Source organism: Protopterus annectens, chromosome 5.part0 (assembly GCF_019279795.1).
Source record: "Protopterus annectens isolate FY-2018-M chromosome 5.part0, PAN1.0, whole genome shotgun sequence".
NCBI classification, from domain to species: domain Eukaryota; kingdom Metazoa; phylum Chordata; order Ceratodontiformes; family Protopteridae; genus Protopterus; species Protopterus annectens.
The window spans coordinates 716,594,845-716,622,060 of record NC_056735.1 but is presented as its reverse complement, the minus strand read 5'-3'; the positions used below and the strand labels follow the sequence as shown (position 1 = coordinate 716,622,060).

General features: G+C 41.1%; 1 protein-coding gene across 1 annotated transcript in view; it reads right to left on the bottom strand.

The window, feature by feature from the left end:
- JADE3 (jade family PHD finger 3) overlaps nucleotides 1–27,216 on the bottom strand; it is a 1,027,617-nt gene that overhangs the window by 105,900 nt on the left and 894,501 nt on the right. The window contains exon 8 of the mRNA XM_044071851.1: nucleotides 12,254–12,371. Within this exon, the coding sequence (XP_043927786.1) occupies nucleotides 12,254–12,371 (118 nt within the window). The remainder of the gene's footprint in view (nucleotides 1–12,253; nucleotides 12,372–27,216) is intronic.

The following is a 27,216-nucleotide window of genomic DNA, read 5'->3' as shown; positions in this document are numbered from 1 at the left end:
GAATGAGGACAGTCTTAAGGCTAGTGTGAACCACCTGTACCAATGGGATAGACTGTGCAGGATCAGGACCCAGGTCTGTCAGTAGAGGACTGGGTGGAACCGAGGGAGTTACAGATGTCCAATCTCCAGCCATGGAGAAAGCTCTCTCTCAACTGCCTTGAAAGCAGAGGTTTAAAGAGAGCTCAAAATCACTCTGGGAGGAGCAGAAGCTACCAGACCTGAATTACCCAGGATACCTCACCAACTCTGCTCAGAGATCGAGGACGGAGCCGAGTAATCGAATGTCAAAGCTCAAAGGGGAAGGCACTGCTCTGACAACTTTGGAGTGGAGCCCCTCCCTCAGACTCATCACCAAAACTTCAGCACTGAGATCCGTCCAGCTCAGAGGAAATCAGAGCCAGCAGAATCGGAGAAGATGCCAGAGCTGAAGATGACCACAACTTTAGATCCTATGTGGATGATCCTGGAAATCTCGGATCCAATGTCCCCAAATCAAGAGGTCGGATCAGAGTACAAGTAGCCATAGGTCCAAGGAGAGAGTCTAAAACTCATGGATACAACGGGAGACAGAGACAGGAGAGTTCCTAACTAAATTTGAGTCCTGAGGAATTTCTTCATCATTCAATCCCCATCAACCACTGACAGACATCTAGTAGACCTAAAGGAAGAAGATGTAGAAGGATGTCTTGAAAACTTGCTTATGGGTGTCTCATGAAAGAAAGGAGAATGTAGTTTCAGGGAGACCGGCTCTGGAGTGAACCTTGGCTCTTGCCAAGGAGGAGTTGTGGAACATACAGATGTTGGGTAAGGGGTGGAGGTCAGATCCAAGGACTTGGAAAGTTAACTGAAAGAGTGGAAATCAAAACTGAGGAAGGAGAGCAGTCAGGGGATTGATTCCTTGTCTCTTTGCTTTTCTCCTTCGGCTTGTCACTCCTGTAACCCTTGTGCTTACCCGAGGGCTTCTTCTTGGATGGGAACCCTCAAGAAGCAGAAGAAACAGATTTAGCAGATTCTCCTGGTGGGTGAGACCCTTCAGAACTAGCTTGTTTCGCTGTTCAACAAGTGCATAGTGTCCAAAAACCATACACATAGGACTATCGTCTTCCAAATGAGAAGTTTCTAAACAGACACATTTAGAATGTGAGTCAGAATTAGGCATTTTGCAGTCACAAACCACTAATTTTTGAACACAGTCCATTTATCAGACTTAACAGTAGAATTCAACCACATGAGGAAACTACAAGAAGGAACAACAAACCCAAGATAGAAAATCGACCAGAAATGTTAGGGGAGAATAACTCTGGTTTCCAAATTTAAAAAAAAATGAATAAAATAAAATAAAATAAATAAACAGAGATACCAACACCGGGTAAATACAAGAAAATACTAGCAACAACTAATAAAGAAAATAAGCACTTAAGGAGCGAGAAGCCTATAAGAAAGCAGTTGTCTTTAATGTTTTGTAAGGGCAGAAAGAAATATATAGACAAACCAAAGATAGTAATTAGAAGAATTAATGCACTTAAAAATCAATCAAAAAAGCTATAATGAACTGAATGCTTAGTTGAAAGAGCCTGAGCCAGCAACCCACCTGTGTTCTCAAAGAGTGGCAATCAAGATCTGAGGTAATGTTGGGGATAGGAGGGAATTATCAGTAAGGGAAGGAGACTGAGCTACAGATCCTAAGTCTAAGAAAGTAGCCAAAGTTGATCCAAGGACAGATCTGAGACCCATCAGTTGAAGAAGAGATGGAAAATACATCAGATCTATCATTACTGTCTCCTTTTTCTTCTTCTATCACTTTTGGAGCACCTCTAGCACTTGGAATCATTACTCCTCTTTTCCTTTGTCACTTATATTCTGCTGAATATCGATTCTGAAATCCTTTGTAAAATTTACATGCGTGTTTCTTTCCAAATGTGTCTCCTGCCGCATTGCTATTTGTATTCTGCATTTCTTAATATAATTCAATACTATTTTCTTTTTGTCTATACCTGTAAGGACATTTTGTTCCAAGATAAAAGGATAACGTAGCCATTATGATAAAAGGCTACTGTTCAACTAATAAACATGACAGTTTTTTGAATGTGTATTTCCAACCTTTGTCTTACAAGCACACACTAATGTTTGGCAAGCTGATCTTTTATACAGTTGTTTCTATGATTCTCTATTTGAACCTGTGCTACATTTTTTCAAGACTTTTTGTTTTAATGAAAACTCTCAAACACTAAATATATTTTCATAACAACACCATCCCATGTTAACTCACTCAAGCCTATAACTCCTTTTTTTTAATTCCAGTTAACATCCCTACCACCTTATAGCTTCCAGGCCTTTTTGAGGCTGGCTTCTTTAAGTAACTTACTAGCTAATAATAGACATCACTGGAAAGGGCAAGGACAAATTAATAAAATGACGTTAATGCTTTTTATTCAGGATTTCCTCTGTAGAGAAATTAATCACTATTTTCCACTTACTCATATTTTCAAACTGAGAGGCCTACGTGATATTGAAAGCTAATGTCTGGTTAACAAAAGGGTTCTAACAATATGTGTTATACAATTTCAGAGATATGACAATTTGTTTGTGACAGTTTAATAAAAAAATGCAATTCTCTTATATACAGGTTATGCAAATTGTTATCAAGCAGAGGAAAAATTGTGGATAGTAATTACAAAGGAGCTAAAGGATTTTATATGTGAGAGGATGATGGCAAGAGTCAAGTGGGATAAACTTATTTTTCCAATACAAAAGGGCAGATTGGGATTACCAAATTTGAAGGGGCATTTCAGAGCAACACAGTTAAGGCTCCTATACATAACACAAGCAAAAAACTATAACTCAAAAAGGAAAGAGATGATGAAAAAATGGGGGAAGTTCAAGCAACAGGGAGAAACTGGGGTTTGAGATGCAAACCTTTAAGGAGAACAACAATAATCACACAGAATATTATATTCATAAAGTAGCAGAAGGTATTGTAAGAACTAAGCCAATACAGGAATGGAGAAAGGAGATTCTGTTGATAGGAGTAACTGCAATTAGGGATACAGACAATAGGCAAGAGGGGGCAGGAGTATATTGGAGAAATCTGGCAAAGGAACCAAGGTATTGGGAGCAAATAACTAGAGAAGGAAAGGTAACAGAATGGGAAGATGCCAAGAACTTATGTGGACTACAGGTTAGAGATTGCCTTCCATATCAAAGATTAATATCAGAGTACTGGCAAAGAGAAAGACTTGGGGGGGGGGTCCTAAATGAAAAACCAGCAATGGTAGAGTTCTTAGTAGAATCTAGAACAGGAGTTGCAGTTAAGAAATTAATAATTAGTAGAGCATATAAAATATTGAATGATAACTATAGGAATCAATTAGAAGAGGTTAGGAAGAACTGGGAAGAGAGATTGGATAAGCAATTCACAAACAAACAATGGGGAATATATGTATGTCTCCCAAACATACAATGAAATCTAGAAGATTTAGGATGTTTGTCTGAAAGTGTTTACATAGATATTTTTATACCCCAAGCAGGCTCCAAAGAATCTTTCCTCAGCAAATGTTGGAGATATGATGGGGAAGAAAAAGGTAACTGGGAACATATTTTGTGGGAGTGTAACGAGTTGGCTGACTTGAAAGATTCTCTGCAGACTGCTCTGTCAGAGATGCTGGGTGAGCAAATTGGAGTGACTAGGTAAGTTATTTTTTTGAGTTAAGATCCAGAGTTGGAATTGCCTAAACATAGTAAGGCCTTACGGAGTCTAATTATGACGGCTGCAAAACAAGCAATAACTAGAAAATGGTAATCAAAGTCTAAACAAACTTTATAAGAAGTAACAAAGATAGTAACAGAAATACAACTGGAACAGGGATCTTTAGAAAAGGGTAGGAGTAAATTACCCAGAAAAAATGTGAAATGTGGGGCCACTACATGCAGAGGAGGAACAATGTTTAAAAGAAGGCAGGAAATTAATGAGCTATGTAATGGCTAACTGACAATGACTGGATATATTAAAAGTGGTGTATAATGTTTGCAGCTTAAGTTGTGTTGGCACTGTTTGTAAGGTATACTGTTTACAACTGAGATTGTGCTGCTATGATCTATTTTCACTTATATAAATGTAAGATTGCCTATGCCACATATGAAAATTTAATAAAAATATTTCCCGTAAAAAATGCAATTCTGGGTTTGAGTGCATTATAATATTCATGGAAATACTAAAATAAACTGACTATACTGATTACTATCACTATAAAGAATACTTCTTATTGATAACATTGCTACTTGTACAGTTTTAATAGCTTTTACAGTTCACAAAATATTTCCACAAATATTTTCATTTCTTTATCTTACGCTTGTTTATTCTTCAGAACATACAAGGATTAGGCAGCTAGAGGTGTGACATTCTAAACCACACAGATGTTTAAGATTTAACTTAGAACAAACTCACAAAACTATGTAAATCTTCAAAAATGAAGTTTAACCTTCCAGACAGGAACAATTGTCCCAGTTCAATAGTTGTACCCACAGGCATTACCAAACCTAAAATTAAGGTTACCATGCTAAAACGCATGTTACACCCCATGTTCTCATTTACATTAATTGTTGCCTGTTTTTTCCTTCTCTCTGTTCTCTTCCCAGATATGAAAACAGCTTGAATGCTCTCAGAAAACATTAACTTTTAGCCCTATAAAAAGGTGCACTAGCTGTCTGTAAATAAAACTAAATTGTACAGTGTTCTATTACATGCATTGAAGTATTTAGGCTGGGATGATGCTGTCCTTCCACTCTTGTAAAACATGAGAAATTATCTTAATTCTATGTATAATATAATAAATGCACTTTTATACCCCAACCCCATCCCAGCAGTCCAGGATCACTGGATATTAACTTGATCTTCCTTCTGTCCAGCCTTTCGTCTCTTGCTATACTGTAAAGCTTATACTTCTTACAACTAAAAACATATTTGTTTACTTTAATATCTTTAACAGACACAACAGTCACTAAAAAGACTGCCCATACTTAAAATACCCCCAAAACATGCTACTGAACAAAAATAGTTTTACTTACAGTTACTTTTTTTCCTTTTAGTGTTCTAAACATTAATGACATGATGTGTGGTATATGCCTTACATTCCACCCTCAAGTTTAACAAAATAAGCAAAAGTTCAGTGTTTCTAAACCACTTTTTCTTGCAATCCCATATTTCACAAATGAGACTTATGTTTTACAGTCTCCCATTTATTCACCAATTTCAGTGATGCTAGTCTTCATTCTGCTCATCTCCAAATGCCATCAACCAAACTCTGGTTCAAATCTATGGTACTCTTGATTCTTCTAGTCAGTTCCTGTGCTTTTTTTACATTTCACGATCACTTTTCTTTGGAACACTGGAAAATATTTCACTGGCAAAGTCTTTCTATGAGCTTTATTGCCAGAATAATGATAAACGGAGTCCCTTCCTGTTTGCCAGCTCACTTTTTGTTGGATAAGCTTTTTTTTATTTCCTCCTTAGCCTGATCTTCATCCAAAAATGTCTGACTCTCTAAAAAATAATCTGAAGACAGCTAGATACAGCAGCTTGAATCTCACCACTACCTCTCATAGGTTCATAGGTAGGTACTAGGCTGTCGGCCCAAGGGCCTACGTAAGCCTAGCCAACAAGGTTCCCTGGCTTACGCCACCCAAGAAAGTTATTTTCCTGTGCCACTGTCGAGCACAGACACAGAAGTGATCCCCGGGGTGTATTTCCTATTTCCCATCCACTCATCAAGATTTTTCTTGAAGAGTGCTAATGAAGAACTTTGCTTGACATAGATGGGTAGCCTGTTCCAGAGTATGGGAAGTCTCTGGGATAGGAATCTATCCCTCCAGCATGTCCTGTTTTTGTGGTGATAAGATTTAGGTCCCTAGAGCGTGTAGCTCGGAGGGATTGGGATTTCTTTAGGTGTAGCATGTCCAACAGCTCTGGGTTTGACACAGCTTTATATGTTAGGCAGAGATCACCTCGGAGTAGGCGATATGCTACGGAGTAAAGCTGGAGTTTTTTGAGACGGTCAGTGTAGGGCATTTGTTTGAGTCCAGTAATCCTCTTTGTGATGTACTTCTGTGGCCTTTCCAGCTGCTGCAGATGTCTTGTGAGGTACATTCCAAAAGGAGCGTTGTACTCTATAATGGGTCTAATGAGTGTCGAGTAGAGGGGAACGATGTCCTCTTTTTTCCTGGATGAGAACTCTTTTATGATGAGGTGTGCCACGTAGAAGGACTTCCTGACTACTGTGGCGATGTGACTATCAAAGGAGAGACTACTGTCCACCTGGGGTCCCAAGGTCTCTTATCACGCATTCGGTGTTAAGTAGATTGCTGCCTATGTGGTAGTTCATGGGTACAGAGTTTTTACCAAAGGGGATGACACTGCACTTTTTCTCATTGAGCTTTAGGCTATGGCTCTGACACCAGGCATCTGTCTGAGAGAGGCACTTCTGTAGGGTGTTCACATCATTTGGGGACTTGACTATGGCTCCTAGTTTCCAGTCATCTGTGAACTTCATTAGCCAGAGGCCTTCTTTGTTAGCCTGTACTTCACAGAAGTAGATACCAAACAGGAGCGGTCCCAGGATGGAACCCTGTGGTACTCCACTTGTCGCTGGTTTGAGGTCAGATTTGGAGTCTGCAACTTTTACAGTGTGGGTTCTGTCAGTGAGCCAGTTGGCAACCCATCTTGTGACATACGGATTTATGCCTAGTTTATTGAGTTTAGTTATAATTCCAGAATGGGGGATGGTGTCGAAAGCCTTGGCGAGGTCAAGATAGGCTGTGTGAACCACCTTACCCTCATCTACGGCTTTGGTGACTCAACATACCTCAATTGCTAGGATAAATGTGCTTCTCTTCTACCTGGTGTACAGTGAATAATCATTTTTCACAAATAATGCTGTCTTTTGCCATAATTTTATCAGGATCAACTTTTTCTGCTGGTATGGGTGTGTCTTTACCAATATAGGTCTTAGCTGCTTTCTCATGGCCAGGATAAGAGCAAACACTCAATGTGCCCTTTCAAATAACAAATCCTCCTGTGGAATCCCAGTCCAGTTACTTATTCATGCTTTCATAAAATTAATACAGTCGGTTGCTTCGCATTTCTATGCATGCCATGTCTTCTAACTCTACATTTTTTTAAAACAAGCTCTTTTTGAGATGCCTTATACTCAGGCAGCCTTTTCTTCATTTCAGCCTCTAATTTTTCCAACTTTTTGTTATTTGAGTTGACATATTCCTTTAATGGTTCATTTATGTTAACCACCTTTTGAGTAAATTTTGATTTATTTTTTTCTTCTAAATTACTTGAGGCTCTCTCTTATACCAAAGCTGAAGCTTAAACTACGTTTTGCTGAATGGCTGCAGGATTTTTCCCAGCCAGTGTTTTCCCTTCACCTTTTCTGGCTGATTTTATTTCACATTCTCTGAATTTCTTCTTTGCTGGCATCCAGGAAATATACTTACTAGCCAGTAACCAAATTTAACCCAAAATGATAATTTCACTAGCTATTTCTCAGTTTCTGTTTTTCGACTGGGAGCACTGTTGCCCAGTACATTGTCATCTTGAAAGTCATCTCTTCTTGCTGACCTTTGACAATATCCTGAATAAGCCTGCTCAATAAATACCTTGCCCTGAAAGGGAGTACACATAACCAGTCACAGTGTTGCCACAATTACTTATTTATTGGTATTTGTTTACCAGGACAGCCCAACTTGGTCATCACAGTGACCCCTTTTCAGGTGAGGTCCAGGGAGAAAAGTTCCAGTTATAGACAAATAAACATAATACTGTCTTTCGGCTTTTCCCGGTTAGGGGTCGCCACAGCGGAACTCCGGTCCGCTAATGATTGGCAGTAGATTTTAAAATGCTGGCTTGCCGGGCCTAACGCACAACCTTCAACAAAGGAACGCCCATTCATGCATGTCGACACACAGAAGACGCTCTAACTGAGAATCAAACGTGCAATGTCTAACTGTGAGGTGAAAACGCTACCGCAGCACCACCACCGCAGTAGTGTTGAAAAGTTGTACATAACTGAGACAGCAGAGCTAACTACATTCAAGTAACTGAGAATAGTAGGGCTAATTACATGTCAAACACTAAGGTTACAAAACAGTACACAGTGCAAAGTTAGAAAACAGTTACTAAGATAGTAAGAAGCTATGACAAGAAAACATGACTACAAAGTAGTACACCTCATAAAATCCAATTATTTAAGAACACAGCATAATATTTTGCTAATTTTATCACTGAGGTCAATAGCATCTATGATTTCAAAAAATAACTGTCAGTAGAACAACTTATAGTGTTCAAAATGAATAGTTACTATAAACTGCAATATATACATGTATAGAGATCATAAAAGGAGGATTAGAAGCCATGTAGGTGCAGGAAATATTATGATTAGGTTTTGAGCGATCAAGATAATACTAGATGGTAATGTACTGTTACATAGATTAAGCAAAAGATAATAAGATGAAAGAGACAGATGTTAAATTAGTTATGAAAATAGAGGGAAAGAGAGGAAGCACATGTAAAGGGAAAGAGGAGTGAGAGAAGCATGTTTTCAGAAAGGCACCCTTAGCTAAAGGATAACTGATTCAAGATGTGAGGCAGCAAAGAGAAGACTGACAGATGACAACATAGATGAAAAAACAGAGAAAAGGGTAGTACCTGCTACAGATGGTTGAGGAGTAAAGAGGGGTGTACTCCGAGAGAGAGGGTGAAGACAGTGAGAAATGTTACGGATGGAAGACAAGTATGTTTTCACAGTGAAAGATAAAACGGTGAAAGAAAGACAGAAGTAAAAGTGCCAGTTAGTGCACGAAGGTATTTTTACATGAAACTGAGACAGTGGAGGAACAGAATTTAATAGGGATAAAGATTTATCCTGGTGTTGAATAAGAACAGAGCCAGGTGTCAAAGAGGTATTGCTTAAGTTTGTAGTTAAAATTTCTGTACATGTTATTTTGTTTGAGCTGAATGTGTAAGTTATTCTATACTCTAGCGACATATGAAGAGTATAAGGAGTTGCCTGCATGGTTGTTAAAGGATGTTACTTGAAGGAGCAGTTCATTTGTAGAATGGGAAAAGATCTATTTGGGGTGCATACCTGAAGAATATTTTTTAAAGCTGGATATTGATCCGATTTGTAAATAAGTTTATGTGAGGTGATTAGTACTTAGAAGGTAAGTGAAGTTGCTATAGCCAGGAGAGCTGACTGAGGACAAAGCAGTGATGTGCTTTACATGGCATGCTGTTGCCAGATTTGGCAATTTTGTTTCATTATTGTTCACAGAGGCTTGTTTGGACAAACTGTAGATTGTTACAGCTGCAGCATAGAGGAGCATTGGAAGTAAAAAGGTTGAGGACTGAGTCTACAGAGTGTGCCTAATTTTTTAGGATTTTATTGGGTCTATATCAATCGTCAAACTCAATTAATTGAATACTGAATCATCAAACTACCCATTCAGCGAACAATCTAATCGTCGAAGTGGAATTCATCAAAAGATTTTACTTGGCCAACACAACAAAAGGTAAACTTTTTTACGTTTTTGCATTGGGGGGGGGGGGTTCAATAATTACGTTGTTCGACAATTAGGGTTTGATGATTAGGTATACGATAAAAGGGTAATTTTTGTATGAGTTTTTCATGGCAGAATGTATGAAATGCTTTTGACTTGTCTAGGAAAATGGCTGATGTTGGATTACCATTGTTTTTGTTCTGATTTATAGTTGCTATGAAGTGAAGAAGGGTAGTGGTATTGTCGTAGTATGGGCGGAAGCCATGTTGTGTAAGGGATAGAAGCTTACTATTGTTGAAGTGTTTGATAAGTTAGGACAGTACATATTTCTCTAGAATCTTAGTAAGGGGGAACAATATGGCAATGGGTTGATAGTTTGAGTTGTCAGTGGAGATACTGCCTTTGCGTCATGGATGGATCCAGAATTTTTCCACAGCAGAGGAACATAATATTCACTGAAGAAATAGTTACTGAAGATGGACACTGGGTATGCAAGGGCATCTGCAGCTACTTTGATATATTCTGAAGGTATACTATCTGGGCTAGGGAGGTTGGCTTTAGTTGGATAAGCACTTCCGTGATAGTGACAGTGGGAACACACTGAAAGGAGAAGATTATTGTAGGATGAATGAGTTTGGGTTTTGGGTATTATTGTAGTACTTGGATCATTTTTGGACAGGGAGTCAACTGTTTAAATATAACATGAGTTGAACTTGTTTGCCATACTATATGTTTGTGATGTGTTGTTGAGTACCATGTCCAGGATGGAGAAGGTGGTTTACTGAGGTCCAGAAGAGTTTAGGAAGGTTATGCAGTGTGCTTTCTTATCCTAACTGATTCTGTATCTTGCTTGGTTTCTCCAGAATCATAAGGCTTGGAGGCTGGGTTGGGTTTTATTTGTTAGCCAAGCTTTCCATTCTTTGTCTCTTTGTTTCAGAAGTAATTTGGTCTAGGTGGATAGCCATGGAGCAGGTCTACTTTAAATGCATTTGATTCTAATAAGGGAAAGCGAGTTTAAAATGTTATTGCATGGTTGACTTGATGTCGTTGTGAATATTGGTATATTCCCTAAATAAAAACATTGGTATATGATCACTCAGGGTGTCAGAGAGGGAACCAGTTGGTAAATGTTACTTTGAAAGTTTGTCAGACTCCAGTCAATGGTAGTGTACAGTGTAGTGTGCGTGTTGCTTTACTATTACATCTGGTACCAGTAGAGATGAGTTGACTAAAGCCATAAAGGTTTATGGTATGATTTGAGGTGTTGTTATTTATCAATTGCAACTCAATATTTAAATTGCCTAGCACAATAGTTCTTGTATTATCCTATCAGCCCAAGGGAACTACACGGAGGGCCTCATCACTAATCCTCTTCCACCCCCAGCCCCCAATGCTGACACTTCTTCTACCACTCATCCCAGCCTGCTGAAGGCTGGCCTGAAACCCTCACTAACTCATCTGCCTGCGGTACATTCTTTTTAAGTCCTAACCCCACGTCTACTGACTGACTTGAGCATGTGTCACTGTAGGTGCCTACTATGCACACCCCATGAGTGTGCATGCTTCCACACACAGCAAATGAGGGCTGTCATCAGCTGCTTGACAAGCCAAGTCCATATCCTGAGTTGTGCTGCATCACTGGAGCCAGACAGCCTCCATCTGGTGGCTGTGGAATGAAAAGATAAATGAACCACCATTCCTTTCCCCAAGAAGAGTAAGCCACCACTGTCTGCTCGAACCCGCTCTCCCCTGTCTGCCTCCTCTAGTACTTCAGCCACTATTCAAGTCTAGGTCATTTGCATCACAGGTAGGGTTTTATCCCATTACACCATGAAGCTTGTCACACACACTTCCCAAAGTACTATCCTGTGGGACCCCCTTTCAGCCCAATTCCTTCACTAGTAAATGGAGGGCTTCCAGTTGGCAAAGGGGGTGCAGACCACTAAAACAGAAGACTGACGAGGAAAAACTTTAGTCACTGCCTTGTTCCTACTTCCTTACCTCTGACAAGAAACAAGTGCATTTCTTACCAACCTCTGCACTGGTTACCCTGTAACATGGCCATCCTGATCATTCTGTGATAGGACTTACATTTTCTAGTCTCTCTCACCTAATAGCTGGACTGACCCTATGGCATTCTTTACACTGCATTCCTTCTGCAGATAGCTCACAAAAAAGCTAACAAGAGTCCTATTTCTGTGAACATTTAGAGCTTTTTCAACACTTAATTTTGCAACTTCACTGCAAGGTACGTTGTGATTGAGATCTGAATTTTGGAAGCAACAAAAACGAACTGGGAAGACTGGGCTAAGCAAGCCAATGTGATATCTGTAGCAGCAAGCTGATCAGCAACTGGTTGGGACTCCAATATCAAGAAAATTGGTCAAGAATAATTGTTGGAAAGACAGTGGGACCATCCATATACACTAACAGAAGACTGACATACACTGATATGAAGGCCATGGCTACATGAATGCTACAAAACTTAGGTTAAGTGGTTCTAGCACTGGCTGGAAGCAGTCCTTCTTGTATCTGTATTATTGAATATGCCTAGAAAATGAATCACTCATCAGCAATCAATTCTGACTTCTACAAATATTCTGAGATTTCCTGCATATGAAATATACACTTTTAATTACTCGCCCAAGGTTGAGCACTCTGCTTTGAAGTGCAGGAAGAAATCATCTCATGTTACCTGCAGCAAGTTCCTGATTTATAAGATGAACCTGTAGATTGAAGATCTGTTCCTGGGATTTGCTGTGTGAAAGCTTCAGTTTTTCCCTTCTGCTCACCATGTAGCAAAGATTTCTCACCTAGGTAACAAAAATATCCTTGATTACATTTTTTAGGAAAAAGGTAATCTGTAAATGAAATTACATCTCATAATTACTACATGTTGCTGTAATATGAGAAATTGGTTAAACAAAACATAACATATTCAGATACACTACAGTGAGAAAGCTGCAAAGCCCCTGGAGCATGATCCCCATGTGGTACAACGTGTATAACTCTTATTGTACCTACTAAACTCTTCTAGACTGAATGGGTTGTACAGTGGCTGAAAAGTGTCATCCATAATCAGTCGACAGACATATGTTAAATCATTGTTCTCAACATTTTAGTGCAAGAATCGGGGAAAAGGCCAAACATAACAGGGACAAAGACCCCCCAAATTAGGAACACAATTTTAAATATTGCTCTTATATACTTACAAAGTTGCTAGAATAACATGTTTTGCATTAACTTGCACCTTCTGAAGGATGTGAAATCTGAAAATCAAATGACTTCCATTATTTAGGGAATGCAATCCTCAATAATTTGCCAAAAAATCACAAATGTTATCATAACATATCACAAATATGAGTTAAAATCAGGGATATTCTGTGAAAACAGGAAAAGTTGAGAGGTATGCAATAAATTATCTAGTACACCTTCAGAGTAGTAGTTAGTAAGTTGGAAACAGACTGATGATGCAGAAATAAAGATCAAAGTTCAAAACGGAGAACAACTTTGTAGAGTGAAACCACACATTTCATGCAATACATTAGTCACCTGACTACTAAATCTTGAGATCAGCTCACAAGCAAAAAGCCTGACTGGCAATAAAACCAAACTGCTAATCAAAACATAACGAAATGCCCCAATGACTTTATCACACCTACACTCTTAATCCCCGCTACACCCCCACATCCAAGTGCCAAACCTCTGAAATTAGTACAATTTATTTTCCTTAAACTCATAACCTGGACAGTAAAGGAATACAAAAGGGTATCTGTTCCACAAATTTACATTTCAAACAGACGTTAAGACAGGTTTAGCAGAGGGATGAGGCCTAACTTCCTACCAGATGGAAGCACAGGCTTAATGTCCTCCAGTAAGGGTCTTACACACAAAACAAAAGTAATAATATTCTGTGGAAAGCTAATTAAAAACACGCATGGACAGTCAAAGAAGTAAAATGCATTTAAAACAGTTCAAAGAAGCAGTACAGAAAGATAAAGTGATCATCCTATTTAATAAATTAACATCTGTGGAATCAGAAGTATATAAAAACATACAACTGCAAATACATTGAGATAAAGACAGGTGTTACCACAATTCAAAAAACAGTTAAAACATTGAAAGAATTATTATAATTTAAAAAATATATATTCACAGTCACCAGGAAGGGGACAAAAGCACAAATTAGATGTCTTGGAAAACAGATCCAAAATACAAGAGTACTGGGCATACCAGAGAATACAAAAAGTACTGGGTATACCAGGGGATATAAAGTATAAAGAACATCATCCTTTAATGAAAAAATGATGGCATTATTATAGATACTGGAGAATTCAAAAAGTAGGACTGAAATGAATCCACGGAGTAGGACATTTTTTTAATTAATTATTTAACTTGTTAAGCCCACTGGACACAAATTTCCCTTTTCAGAGGTGACATGGGAGCACTGGCTGGTTAAGTGATATGCTTAATGTCAGGAAGTAGGCAAATGGAGCTAGAAGAGATAAAGACATGTGCCTTTGACTAAAGGAAGCAGCAAGTTAACAGCTCACAGCCTTAATCCTGGGATAATCATAAGGCACTCTTTAACTATGTCTGAAGTATAAAAGGGAATACCCAGCTATGTGCCAAACTGTTTGCAGATGGGATCACTCATACTACACCAGAAGATATCACCAACCTGCTCTTTGACAGATTTAGTGCAAACTTCACCCGCTATCCCCATCTATGATATCCCAAAGCATACCTGACACCAGTCATCTGCCTTGTATCTCTACAAAACAGGTCATCTCTGTGCTTGCCAAGGCCAAAAACTTTGTTTCAGTGGGACCAGATAATACTCCAGGTTGTTTACTAAACAATCTAAAACAATGCCTAGTGGACCCACTTGATATTCTCTTTAATCATATCTTGAGAGCTGGCTATGCTCCTACAGAATGGAGAACCACAACAGTAATCCCCCTGCACAAAGGGGGCCATCAACTGACCCTTGGAACTACAGACCCATAAGTCTAACTAGCCTCATCTGCAAGGCCATGCAAAGAATTATCATAGACCTAATCAACAAGGACATAGGCAACCTACAAACACTTGACCCAACCCAGTCTGCCTTGTTAATGGTAGATCATGCTTATTAAACCTGGTAGACTTCTTTGAGAATGTCACCAAGGCCACAGACAAAGGTAAGATAGTGCACACCGCTTATCTTGACCTTGCCAAGGCTTTCAACACAATTACCCATTTGGGCATCACTGAGAAACTGTTCCAGATAGGGATTAACCCTTACGTTACTAAATGGGTATCGAGTTGGCTCACCAACAGAACACACTATGTCAGAATTGGAGACTCCACCTCCACCAGTAGACTTGTCATCAGTGGAGTACCACAAGGGTCTGTGCTAGGCCCCTTACTGTTGGACATCTATTTCTCAGAAGTCCAGGCCAAAGTAGACGGCCTCTGGCTCACAAAGCTCGCTGATGATTGCAAACTGGGAGCAATCACTGAGTCCCCCAACGATGTCAACATATTACAAGAAGGGTTAACATAAACAAATGATTGGTGCCAAAGCCATGGTCTAAAACTAAATGAAAAAAAAAATGCATTATTATTCCCTTTGGTAAAATGGAATTCCCTACAAATTACAATATTGACAGCACCCCCCCCCCAATTTCCAACCCAGTGGTGAGAGACTTGGGAACACAGGTTGATAGCGTCTGAACTTTGACCACCAAGTTTCCACAGTGGTAAGGAAAGCCTTCTACATACTGCACCTCAGAAGCAAGGGCATAGCATCCAGGTCAAGAGATGTTATAACTCCACTGTACTCGATCCTTATCAGACCACTAATAGAGTATAATGTACTCTTTCTCATGTACCTCACCAAAAACCTGCAGCAGCTGCACAGACCTCAGAGGTTTCTCAAAGAAAATACAGGGATTCCAAACCAGGACCTATGTGGACAGGCTGAAAGGCCTACCACTTTACTCTGTATCTTATAGGCTGCTGAGAGGTGACTTGTGCCTGGCCTATAGGGCAATCTCCAGCCCTGCCCTAATGGAAATGCTGCACACCCACAAGTCAAATGTCTCAAACGTCATTCACTCTAGGGATCTCAACCTAGCTTGTAACATTAACAGATCATGCTGGAGAAACAGATAGGTCTCCCAGAGACTGATGCTTCTCTGGAATAAACTCCCTATTCATGTAAAACAGAGCTCCTCGATGACCCTATTTAAAAGCAACCTAGATAATTGGATGAGAGACTGCAAATTCCACCAGCGGGTGGCAGCCATGTCCCTTATGGACAGGGGTAGCAGGTATTGATCACAGATCCACTTTGTTCATAAAATCGCTCTGCGAACTACCCAAAAAAAGAACAAATGGGGATACTTGGGATTAACATGACTAGGCCTGAAAAAGCTTGAGGGCCGCTAGCCCAGTAACCTCTTATGAACCTAAGAATCCTCTGCACTACCTGAGTCAGTTACCAGAAGAGAAGAGAAAAGGTCCAGGACCTGTTTTAATGCATTTACATGCCTTATGAATAAAAGAAGGGCTTGTAAGAACTAACAGGTATAAATGGAGAAATATGAGTACTAAAATCCAAGACAACTCTTTAAAAAGAAGTTACACAAGCTAGGCCAAACTTTATTCAACAAGGTCTGTACTATACAAAGAATGGAAGCTCAAGATCATTTTAAGAATGAATGCAGCCATGTTTAAAATGCAAGTAGAAATAAAGACAGTGGCAGTCGACACATTCCCATAAAATGTTTGGTAAGGTAATGCCCGGTTTATTATAAATAAATAAAATACAATCAGTCAGCCATATGGCTACAGTTACTTTGGCAACTGGCTCTCCCAATTTTACTTCTGCAAATGAGATTAACAATTGGTCAGATTTTATAACGTCCTTTGTTCTGTTTAGGTAAAAACGTAATTGTCTGTGAACATCCAATAAATGTAACATGCATTCGCCCTTGTTAGCAAATTTAGGAAAGAATATTGGCAAATTAATGGACTGATATTACATTCTGATTCCACCTTTAGGAAGAAAAGATGCATTAGTTTTGTAAGGTGACTCTATCCTTGTGAAAAATCAAGTATGGAAGTTTTGAGAACAATGCTTGAATCTCAGAAATTCGTCTGGCAGAAGTAATGGCTACCATAAAAACTGCCTTCCGAGTAAGGTATTTAAGGTTACACTTAGCTCCTGGATCGAATGGGGAACAAGTAAGACCTTGCAGTACCAGATTCAGGTCCCAAGGGGGAGTAGGGTCTTTAAAAAGAGGTCTTAGAAGAAGAGCACCTCTCAGAAAAGATTTGCAGAGATTATGAGAAGCAACCGAGGAACCCTTAAATCCAACTTGAAAATTTGATATAGCTGCTAACTGAACCTTAACTGTTGAGGAACTACCTCCTTCTTTAAAAAGTACAGCCAAAAATTCCAGGATGTTATGTATGGGATCTAAAAAAGGATCAACATTATTTTGCTGAGCCCAGTAAACAAACCTTTTCAATTTACTGGAGTAGAGCTTTCATGTAGAGGGTTTATAGGAAGATAAAAGTACATGTCCGACAGGTGAAAACAGTATAGGTTGTCTGGCTATTAATGGAATTGGAGAAGCCAGGCTACCACCTTGAGGTTTGATAAGTCTGGATAAATCATGCCTGTTGGATGAGACAGAAGGTTTTGAGTTGGACCCAGAATCCAAGGTTGGTGAATTAAGGGGGGCCAAAGGAAGGGAAAACACATCTGTTGAGGCCAGTAAGGTATAATGGGGATGACTTTACACTTCAACATGGCAACTTTCTGTAGGAATTTTGGAATTGGAGGATAAGCACAAAACAGAATGGAGAATCAATCATGAAGGAGAGCATCCCAAAGTGATTCCCTCTGTGGGGGATTAGGGCAAAGTAACTGCTGCATTTGCTGTTTAGGGAAGAGGCAAAATAATCGCAGCAAGGCTGGGTCCACTGACAGAAAATAATTTCCACTAAGTTCTTGTTGACAGACCACTCGTGAGGCAGAAGAATGCACCTGCTCAGTTTGTCTGCTATCATGTTGGACTTCCCTGGAATGTGTGTTGCTATGAGAAAACAGTTGGATGGGATTGCCCACTGCCATACTCTGAGTGCTTCCCGACACAAGAGATAAGATCGGAGTCCTACTTTCATTCCCAGAGGGAGAGCATTCTGAAAGGCCTGCCACACTAAAAACACTGCTTTCATCTCAAAGACACTGACATGCAAGTTGGCCTCTTTGAGGGACCAAGTGCCTTGGACTGTTTTCCCCAGAAAAGCCCCCCATCCCACCCCAACTGGGAAGCATTTGTGGTTACTATGGCCTTGGGCTGAGGGGGAATGAATGGATGGCCTTGTAGAACCTGGTCCAATTGAATCCACCATTTGGGATAACTCTTGAATGCGTGAATGATTCGTATTGGGGTTGACAAGGGCTGGTTAAGTAGCAACCATTGATTTACTGAAGGATTCTCATGTAAAATCTTTCTAAAGGTACTAGTGCTACAGCCACTGACACTGATCCTAGACCTTTCAGAGCCATGTTTGCTGAAATCCTGGTACTGAAGATTATTTTTCTGATCTGTGATCTTATAGTCTGAACCCCTGAAAAAGGTAGTGAGGCTATCATTGACTTTGTGTTGAGCAGTGCTTCTATAAACTCCAAATTTTTGGTTGGTTTTAGTTGAGAAATCTCACAGATTATGGTTATCCCCAGATGGGGAACATGTCTGGAGAACCTGATCTCTTGCCCTTGTTAACTGATGCCTGGTCGGGGTGGTAATGAACGAGTCATCTAGATATGGAAACACCCCGTATCCTTGTAGTCTCAAGTGAGCTGCTACTACTGCCATACATTTGGTAAACACCCTGGGGGCTGTGGTGAGACCAAAGGGCAGAACTCTTAACCGGTAATGACTGGATCCCCAGCCAGCCACGTAAATACCATCTGGATCATCTCTTCATCTTTATGTGATAGTATGTATCCTTATGGTCTACGATGGACATCCAGTCGTCCTTGCCCAAAAAAAGGGAGAATGGACTGAACCGTGACCATACAGAACTTGGTGCATCAAACTGACTTGCTCAAGTTGCTGAGATACAAAATTGGTCTCCACTCCCCTGCTTTCTTTGATACTAAAATAATCTTAAGTTCCGGATTCTAGTTGGTCTTGTGGGACCTCTTGGATAACTCTTTTTCCTAGCATCTTTTGTACCTGAATTGCTGCTTGTTCCCTCTAACTTGATGGAATATTGGGGATTTTTCTTGAAATTGGAGGAGGAAGGGAAAATGGTATTGTATAACCTCGGGAAATAATCTTCTGCACCCAAGTATATGTCATTATTTCTAGCCAGGCTCTCTGGTGCAAAGATAGTCAACGCCCGAGTGCCTCCAGAGAAGGGCAATCAGGCCTCCCTTCAGAAGTGTTGGAAGGGTCTGCCAAAGAACGAATGTCTGGACCCCTGGTTTTGTGGGCCAACTCTGCCATGGGGATGGCATCCATCATTACAGTTCTCTCCTCTGGGGTAACGTCCTCCACGTGTGTCCTGGAAGGGCCCCTTTTGAACCACATCTTTTGATTATGCTGTTGATTCCTGGAAAAGGATCTTTGAGGCTTCGAAAAATTTACGCCCATGGCAGACAGGGTCTTTCTGTCCTTCTCACGCCTGGATAATGTGTCTTTCAATTTTGGGCCAAACAAAGACCTACCGTCACGAGAAGCTTTGACATGAATGGCTCTGCAAAATCAAATAAGCACATCCAGGCATGCCTCCTGATGGAAATGCCTGAACCCGCTGTCTTTGATGTTCCTTCAGTTACATGTGAAATGAGCCTCATGGACGAATTGGAAATAGACTGCAGGGTAGCCAAATGAGAAGTAACAGACGATTGTACTTCCTCAGAAATGGACCCTGAGAGGGTATTGAAAGTTCCTTAATCAAATCTCTCTGTAACCTTGTGAAATGTGCCAAATAATTCAGTGACCTTAAGGTGAAGGTCGCTGAAGCCTAGACATGCTTCCCAAGCCTGTCCATCACCCGAGACTCCTTGTTGAGGGGGGGATGAACAGTGGAACCATCCTCAGCAAGTTCCTTTTTAGTGGGCACCGCCATGAGCATGGCATCAACAGGAATTGCTTTTCCTCAAAACTGATTGCCCTCCTCTCTGAGGTATTGCTTCAATTGTGTCGGGACCTTTCCATGCCCACCGAGAGATCAACTCAATGAGCTTGTCAGTGGGCAGAGTTACCCAGGTGGTAGACAGGCCAGTACAGAAAGCCTCCAGGAATACAGACTTTTTGCATGAAGGGTTACTGGACTTCCAGGCACCTCTCTGTTTTAATATTTCAAGGAAGTCTCCAAATGAGAAATCTTCAGGAGGTGACCATTGGGACCCTTCATCCTCATTGAAGTCTGTATCTTCTGTGATAGACTCCTCTGGGGAGCCTTTCCTCTTGCACATCTTCTCCTTAGGGACTTCCTCAGTGGGATACTCTGAAATTGGGATACCCAGTTGGGAAGCCTGGGGTTTCAGTACGGGCTGTCCCTATGGAAAAAAGAGTTGAGACTCCGACCACAGAGACTTCAAGGCTGTAGACTGAGGATCAGATCTGAGGGGGTAGGAACAGTCTGTGTAGCTGAGACTGCCAATGCTCTCTCTATAGCCTCAAAGCCAGACCTCCCTAGAGAGACAGAGAGGACCTTGGATGCAAAAAGGCAAGTTTCTGGACTGTTGTACCTCCCTGATCTCAGGACAACCCCCCCCCCCGAGGTAGAAGCTGGAGCAGAGCTAACCCTTGCTGAGGCTCCAAGGCACAGAGATGGCTCCAAAACTTCAGAGTTGCTCCAACACCTCAGATCCAACAGGGAAGCCTAGGCTGTGAGAGCTCTCCAGATCCAACTGAACCAAAGTGCTCACAGCGAACTTCGGATCCAAGGATAGAGGTATCTTCGGATCCAAGTCAGACGAAGCCAGACAGCTCAGATCCAAGAACCTCCTGATCTGAAGGTGTAGGAGCCAAAGGGCCACCCATCAGAGTCTGCGCTGAGAGAATTCTTCTCACCTCTCTCTCTACATCATCTTCTGTTAAGCTCCTGGAAAAACGAGTGGAAGATCCCAAAGGGGACCTAGATTTCTCTAAAATGGGAGAGGGAATCCTGGAGGGAACTGGATCTACTGAAAGGGAGTATCTAGTCCTGGGAAGGTAAACAATACCAGGTGAAGTAGCTGGATCAATTGGCTTATGCATCCAATCCGAAATGTCTTCTTCTTTTGCTTCTGATCCGATGATGAGGTCGAATTCGATGAATTCCTTTTTGAAAACTTCAAGATCCGAAAATTTAGTTTTCTTCCCTTTAGGATCCAAAGGAGAAGTTGGATCAGAAGGAAGTCTTTTTCTTGGTTGCTCCGAAGCCTTAAAGGAAGAGGCAGAAGGGCTCAGAGAAGGAGATTTAGATCTTTTAGATTTGGGGGGGGGGGGGGCATAACTCCAGATAAAGCCTCTCCGAAAGAAAAAGGTTGAAGCCTTTCAATATCAACTTATTTTTTCTCTCTTCTATGGCTCTAGGATCAGACCTGTGACAGAGCAATCTTCTCATAAATGGAGAGGACCCAGGCAATACACACAAAATGTGGGCATCTGATAAAGGAATCTTGTGCCTGCACTTAAAACATTTTCTGAATCCAGCTGGACTCTTTTCTTTCTCTGCCATGGTAGGAACAACAGTTAAGAAGAAGAATTCAACAGCAGAAATTAAAGAGTTTTTTTTTTTAATAAAAGTTATAGGAAGGAAAAGAATTTACCAGTAATGGTATTAAGTAAACTACACTGTGTGTGTAGAGAAAAAAGGGAAATAATACCAACAATAGTATTCGAAGGTACAAAAATGCATGGGAGGAGAAAGAGAGAAATTTTAAGTAGAATAAATGTCAAGAGGGTAGGCGATTAGATAAGGGATTAAAGAATAAAAGGAAAATAGAAATTGGAAAGGTTTCTCTAGGGAAAAAATTAAAAATTTTACAAACTTATCTGCTCAAGAGTAACTGTCACCACATATTTCGCGTATAGTGGCAAACAAGATCTGAGGTACTTGGGATTAGAGCATTATGGGTAAGGGAGAAGCTCCAGAGTATTTAGTTGCCATGAGCTTTAGCAACAGCCGAGTCAGATCCAAGGTATTGGATCAGAATCCATCAGCTGAGGATAGAATGAAAACTGAAAACATCAGATACTTTGTTATAGGAGTGGAGGCAAAGCATATAGCAGGTCTTTAAGGACTGAGCAAGTCACATATTAATTAAAACACAAAGGATGTACATGTGCTAAAAAACAAAAATTCAACAGAATTCTATGAAAACAGTTACTATGGTTCCAGTGATATTCAATACTCAGTTTAATACTATTTTTCTGGAATCGTTGTTGAATACAGTAAACTCTCAGTTAATCAGAACTCTCAAGCAATGAGAAAAAAAAACAAAACAAAGAAAGACAGTATAATTTTCATGTGTTGTACTTTCTGTCCACAGCCCCCCCCCCCCCCGCCCGCAGAAACATACCTTACCATTTTAGAGTTTTAAAATGGAAGCTCAAGAGATTTTAGTTGCCACGAGCTTTAGCAACAGCTGAGTCAGATCCGAGGGATCGGATCCGAACCCATCAGTTGAGGATAGAATGAAAACTGACAACATCAGATACTTAGTTATAGGAGTGGAGGCAAAGCATACAGCAGGTCTTTAAGCCATATCTGTGTGTGTATGTCTTGATTCTTGTCACTGGCAGAGAGAGAATCTAGAAGAAGGCCTGCCACTTGACCTTTGTGGAGCTGCAAAAAGTCAAAGATGGGAGACCCACTGCTTGAATATAATTTTTTTCAGGTGAGGGGACTTAAGGACCACTTGCAGGACACTAAAATGCAACTACTGGATTTTGTTGCCAGGCACCTGGTTTCCCCGTGAGTGTGAACTGCAGGTGAAAATTCATTGGTTTTGAAGGCCTTTTCATAAACTCTCGCAGCCTCTGTGGCCTCTCTTTAGAGTGAGTAGAAGTGAGTTCCTCCCCAAGTGCTGACATACCATACTATTGCTAAGCTGTATAACTAAATGAAGATAAGGCTTTATGGAATCCACTGTCACAAAGCTCAGAAAGAAAGGAGGACTGCTTTCATCTCTACAACGCTGATATGCTTCATTTCGTGCTAGGCCAAAGCCCTTGCCTTGAGGTTATGACAGCACCTTCCCCATCCCAAGCAGGAGCCATCCATTCTAAGTGCAGTTTTTCAGTTGGATCCACAAAGCATTTGCCTATTATGATACTGTTTGGGGGCAAATTACAATGAGGCTTGGCAGTAGGGTGTTACATAAGTATATACACCAAGTTCTGAGCAAGTCACATATTAATTAAAACACAAAGGATGTACATGTGTTAAAAAAAAAAATCAACGGAATTCTATGAAAATAGTTACTATGGTTCCAGTGATATTCAATACTCAAACATACCTTACCGTTTTAGAGTTTTAAAAAGGAAAAAAAGGAAGACCGGAATAAATTCCCTCTCTCCTCAACTTAAGAACAAGTCAAACCAAATAAATAGTATAGGGTACAGTATTAGTCAGGCCTACTTTTAGTAGTAACTCTCAAGCAACCAGAAAAGTACAGTTGTGTACACTTACCATAAATGTAGATGTTCGAGTGTATTCACTGTTGCAGTCATTACATTTGGGTTATCTGCTTGCAGAAGCCCTCAGTCGGCCTGATTAACAAAGTCTTTGGTCCTGCATCGGCTGCTGTCCCTTCTTCAAGGACGTCAGGTCATGAGGAGTATAAAACATGCAGCTGATGCCATTACATCAGTTTTTCTTGCCCCAGATGTCAGGTGCCCCCTGAATGGGAAGCAATTAAATCTATAATACACAAGGATATACCTCCAACAAAAAAGCAAATACACCAAAAAGCTTTTTGAGCATAGTAAGTGAGAGGAGAGGTATAGCCAAAAGAAGAAAGGGGGCTGGAGGGAGGGTAACCAGGACTGCAACAGTGAATACACTCGAACATCTACATTTATGGTAAGTGTACACAACTGTACTATGTTCTTCGTGTTTTACTACTGCAGTCATTACATTTGGATAGATTCTCAAAGCTAAGGTTGGGAGGAGGAAGTTAAATAGAATTAGGACCAGCTATAAGGCCCTGCAAGACTGCAGTGGCAAAACCAGCTCTGGATTTAGAGAAAACTGGCAAATGATAATGCTTGGTGAAAGTATGTACAGAACTCCAGGTAGCAGCTTATAGGATGTCCCTTGTAGGGACGCCCCTGAGAAAGGCTGTAGAGGTAGATGCAGCCCTGGCTGAATGGGGTCTGATGCCCTGTGGGATAGGTTTCCCATGGTGCTTATAGCAGAAATGAATGCAGTGGCCTATCCATTTTGAAATGGTTTGCTTTGAAATAGCTTTCCCCTCTGTCCCTGCAGCAAATGCCACCAGCAGTTGTTCAGTTTCTTTTAAGGTTTAGTCCTGTCCAAGTAGAATCCAAGTTGTCTGTGCACATCTAAGGAGTGCAGTATCTGTTCCCCTTTGTTCTGTGGGTTAGGAAAGAAGGTAGGCAAATGAATGGACTGATTAAGAGCCACACTAGATACCACCTTGGGCATGAAGGAAGGATTGGTTCCGAGGGACATCCTGTCCGCATGAAAGATGATGAAAGGCTCCACTGCCATAAGGGCCTGTAACTCAGACACTCTTCTTACAGAAGTGATTACTAAAAGGAAAGCTGTTTTCCAAGAAAGGAATTTTAAATCTGCAGTAGCAGTTGGCTTGAAAGGAGGAAGAGTGAGTTTCTCCAAGACAAAGTTAAGGTCCCAGGCTGGAGTTGGAGCTCTCCTCGGTGGCCTTAAATTTTTGGCCCCTCTGAGAAACTGCTTGAGCAGTGGGTGAGAGAAGAGGGGAGGTTCTGTGCTATAATGAGCTGAAATGGCTGAGGCATGAATTTTGATGGAGGAAAAGGACAAGCCCTTATGAAGCATCTCAGTCAAATATTGTAGAATCTGAGGTAAATTGGGCATGGCTGCGCTCATCCCTTGAGATTGGTTCCAGGTACAAAATCTTTTCCATTTTGCAGCATAAGATTTTCTAGTACTAGGCCTCCTAGCCTTTAAAATGATATCCATCACTGATTTACTGAGGGGTAGTAAAGGAGAGATTAGGTAATTAGCCAGGCTGCTAGGTTCAGGGTTTGCAGCTGAGGGTGCAGAATCTGGTTCTCCTGCTGAGACAACAGGGAAGAAGTCTGAGGCAGGTGCCATGGGGTCAAGCATGGCACTCTGTGCAGGAGGGGGTACCAGTGTTGGCGTGGCCAGTCTGGTGCAAGTAAAATTGTCCTTGGCTTGTCCTGTTTGATCTTTAGTAGTACCTTAGACAACAAAGGCAGAGGAGGAAAGGCATAAACTGATATTTTTTTCCAGCTGAAGAATAGAGCATCCACTTTCCAAGCTAGTTTGTGGGGAATCCTTGTGCAAAATGTGTCCAATTGATGGTTCTGGGGGGAGGCAAACAGGTCTATATCTGTTGAAAATCCTTGGTTCCAGTTTCCACTCGTGTGGGTCCATGAGGTTTCTGCTTAGTCCATCTGCCAGTGTATTTAGTTTTCCTGGCAGGAATTGAGCTTATAAATTCACTTGGTAGCTCAAGGCTGTGTTTCACAATGCCATGACTAGTCTGCAGAGGGGGTAAGAGTGTGTACCCCCCTGCTTGTTTATGTACCACATGACCATGGTGTTGTCCATCTTTACCATTAGTTGTCCTGGAAGAATGTGGTTCTTTAAGGCTGTCAGAGCATTCTGTACAGCTAACATTTCCTTTTGATTTATGTGTAGGTGCATTTGACTTGGGTTCCATTTGCCCTGAATGCACTTCCCTGCCAGGTGAGCCCCCCCCCCCCCACCATGCATAGTTCGATGCGTCTGTTGTTAAGGTTTTGGCAGCAGGGGGTAGTGTGAATGGTAGTCCCTTGTTTTGGTGGCAAGCTCTGCCCATCAAAGGAACTCTAGGCGTAGGCAAGGTATGATAGGAATCATAGCTTCTAGATCTTGTGAATGTTGACACCATAGGCTTTTGAGATACCATTGCAGTTTCCTCATATGCAGCCTTGCATATGGAATTATAAGAATGCAGGAGGCCATGAACCCCAAGGCTTGCAGTATTTTCCTTGCAGATAACTGGGTTTTTGTGGCCACTTGTTTGAAGTAGGTTGTCAAATGAGTCCATTTCTCTGGCGTGAGGAAAGCCATCTGGGAAGTTGTATTCAAGCTTGCTCCCAGGAATATAATTTGTTGACAGGGTACCAGGTGTGATTTCTTTTAATTTATGGGGTACCTCAGACAAGTCAGTACCCTTTGAACAAAGGCCAGATGATTCAAAAGTATGTCCTGGCTTTCTGCCTGAATTAGACAATCGTCCAGGTATGGGTATATTTGAATATTTCTTTGCCTGCAGAATGCAATGACTGGAGCTAGGCACTTAGTGAATACCCCGGGCGCAGTAGAAAAGCCAAAGGGCAGTGCAGAGAACTGATAGTGCACGTAGCCTGCTTTGAAGCGTAGGTATCTTCTGCAAGACTCCCTGATAGATTAGAAAGTTCCAGGATAGGATGCCATGTATTACCTTTTCTGGGTTCCAGAAAAAGTCTCGTATATAAACCTTGTCCCTTTTCCTCTTCTGGTACCAACTGAATAGCCCCCATGCTTAAGAGAGAGAGTACTTGATTTTGGGCCTCTGCCCACTGATTTGGGGGTAGATCTGGCCACCCGCTTGGTGTTGGTAAGGTGTGGAAGTGAAATCTGTACCCTTGGGACATTATTTTTAAACCCATTTGTCCTGGGTAATGAGTTCCCAATGTTTGGCCTGCAGACCAATCTTTCCGCCTAAAGGAGCATTCAGTTGGGAAGTGCTTGGAAGTTTTAAAAGCAAGTCACTGAGACAGTTTTCCATAGCCCCCCCCCCCCCACTCCCTGAATTGGGTGCGGAAACCCCCCACTGCTTAGTCTTGTGTGTCCCCTGGGACTGAAACCTGGGGTTTCTGCTGTGTCTGGGTTTGGCTTGAGAAGACCTGGAAGGGGCTGGAAAGGACCAATTCTTAGAGGGCCAGTGCCTACTAAATCTAGGAGGCTGAACTTGTAAGAAATCTTTAACAGTTTGCATAGATTTAGCTTTATCTTCCATCTTTTTAAAAACTTCCTCAGCCTTGTTGCCAAACAGGCGGTCCTGATTTAAGGGAGCATCCAACAATTTAGCTTTGACATGATCAGGCAAAGATTGCTCCTTAAGCCAAGCATGCCTTCTGAGCACAGACCCAGTAACAGCAGCCCTGCAAGAGGCCTCTAATAAATCAAATCCACATTGCAAAGTATGTTTTCTAACCTGTTCAGCAGAATGCATTAAATCCTGTAATTCTTTATTTTCCGCACAGTCAGGAATCAACATCATTTTCTGTTTAAGCAATCCAATAACATGTTGCTGATACTTTAACTTATGAAACTGGCAGGTAAAGCCCTAATGGCCAAGGTTGCAGAAGTGTAAACCTTCTTATCCCATCTATCCAGCGCCCTGGAGTCTCTATCAGAAGGGGTAGGATTTTTAGCAGA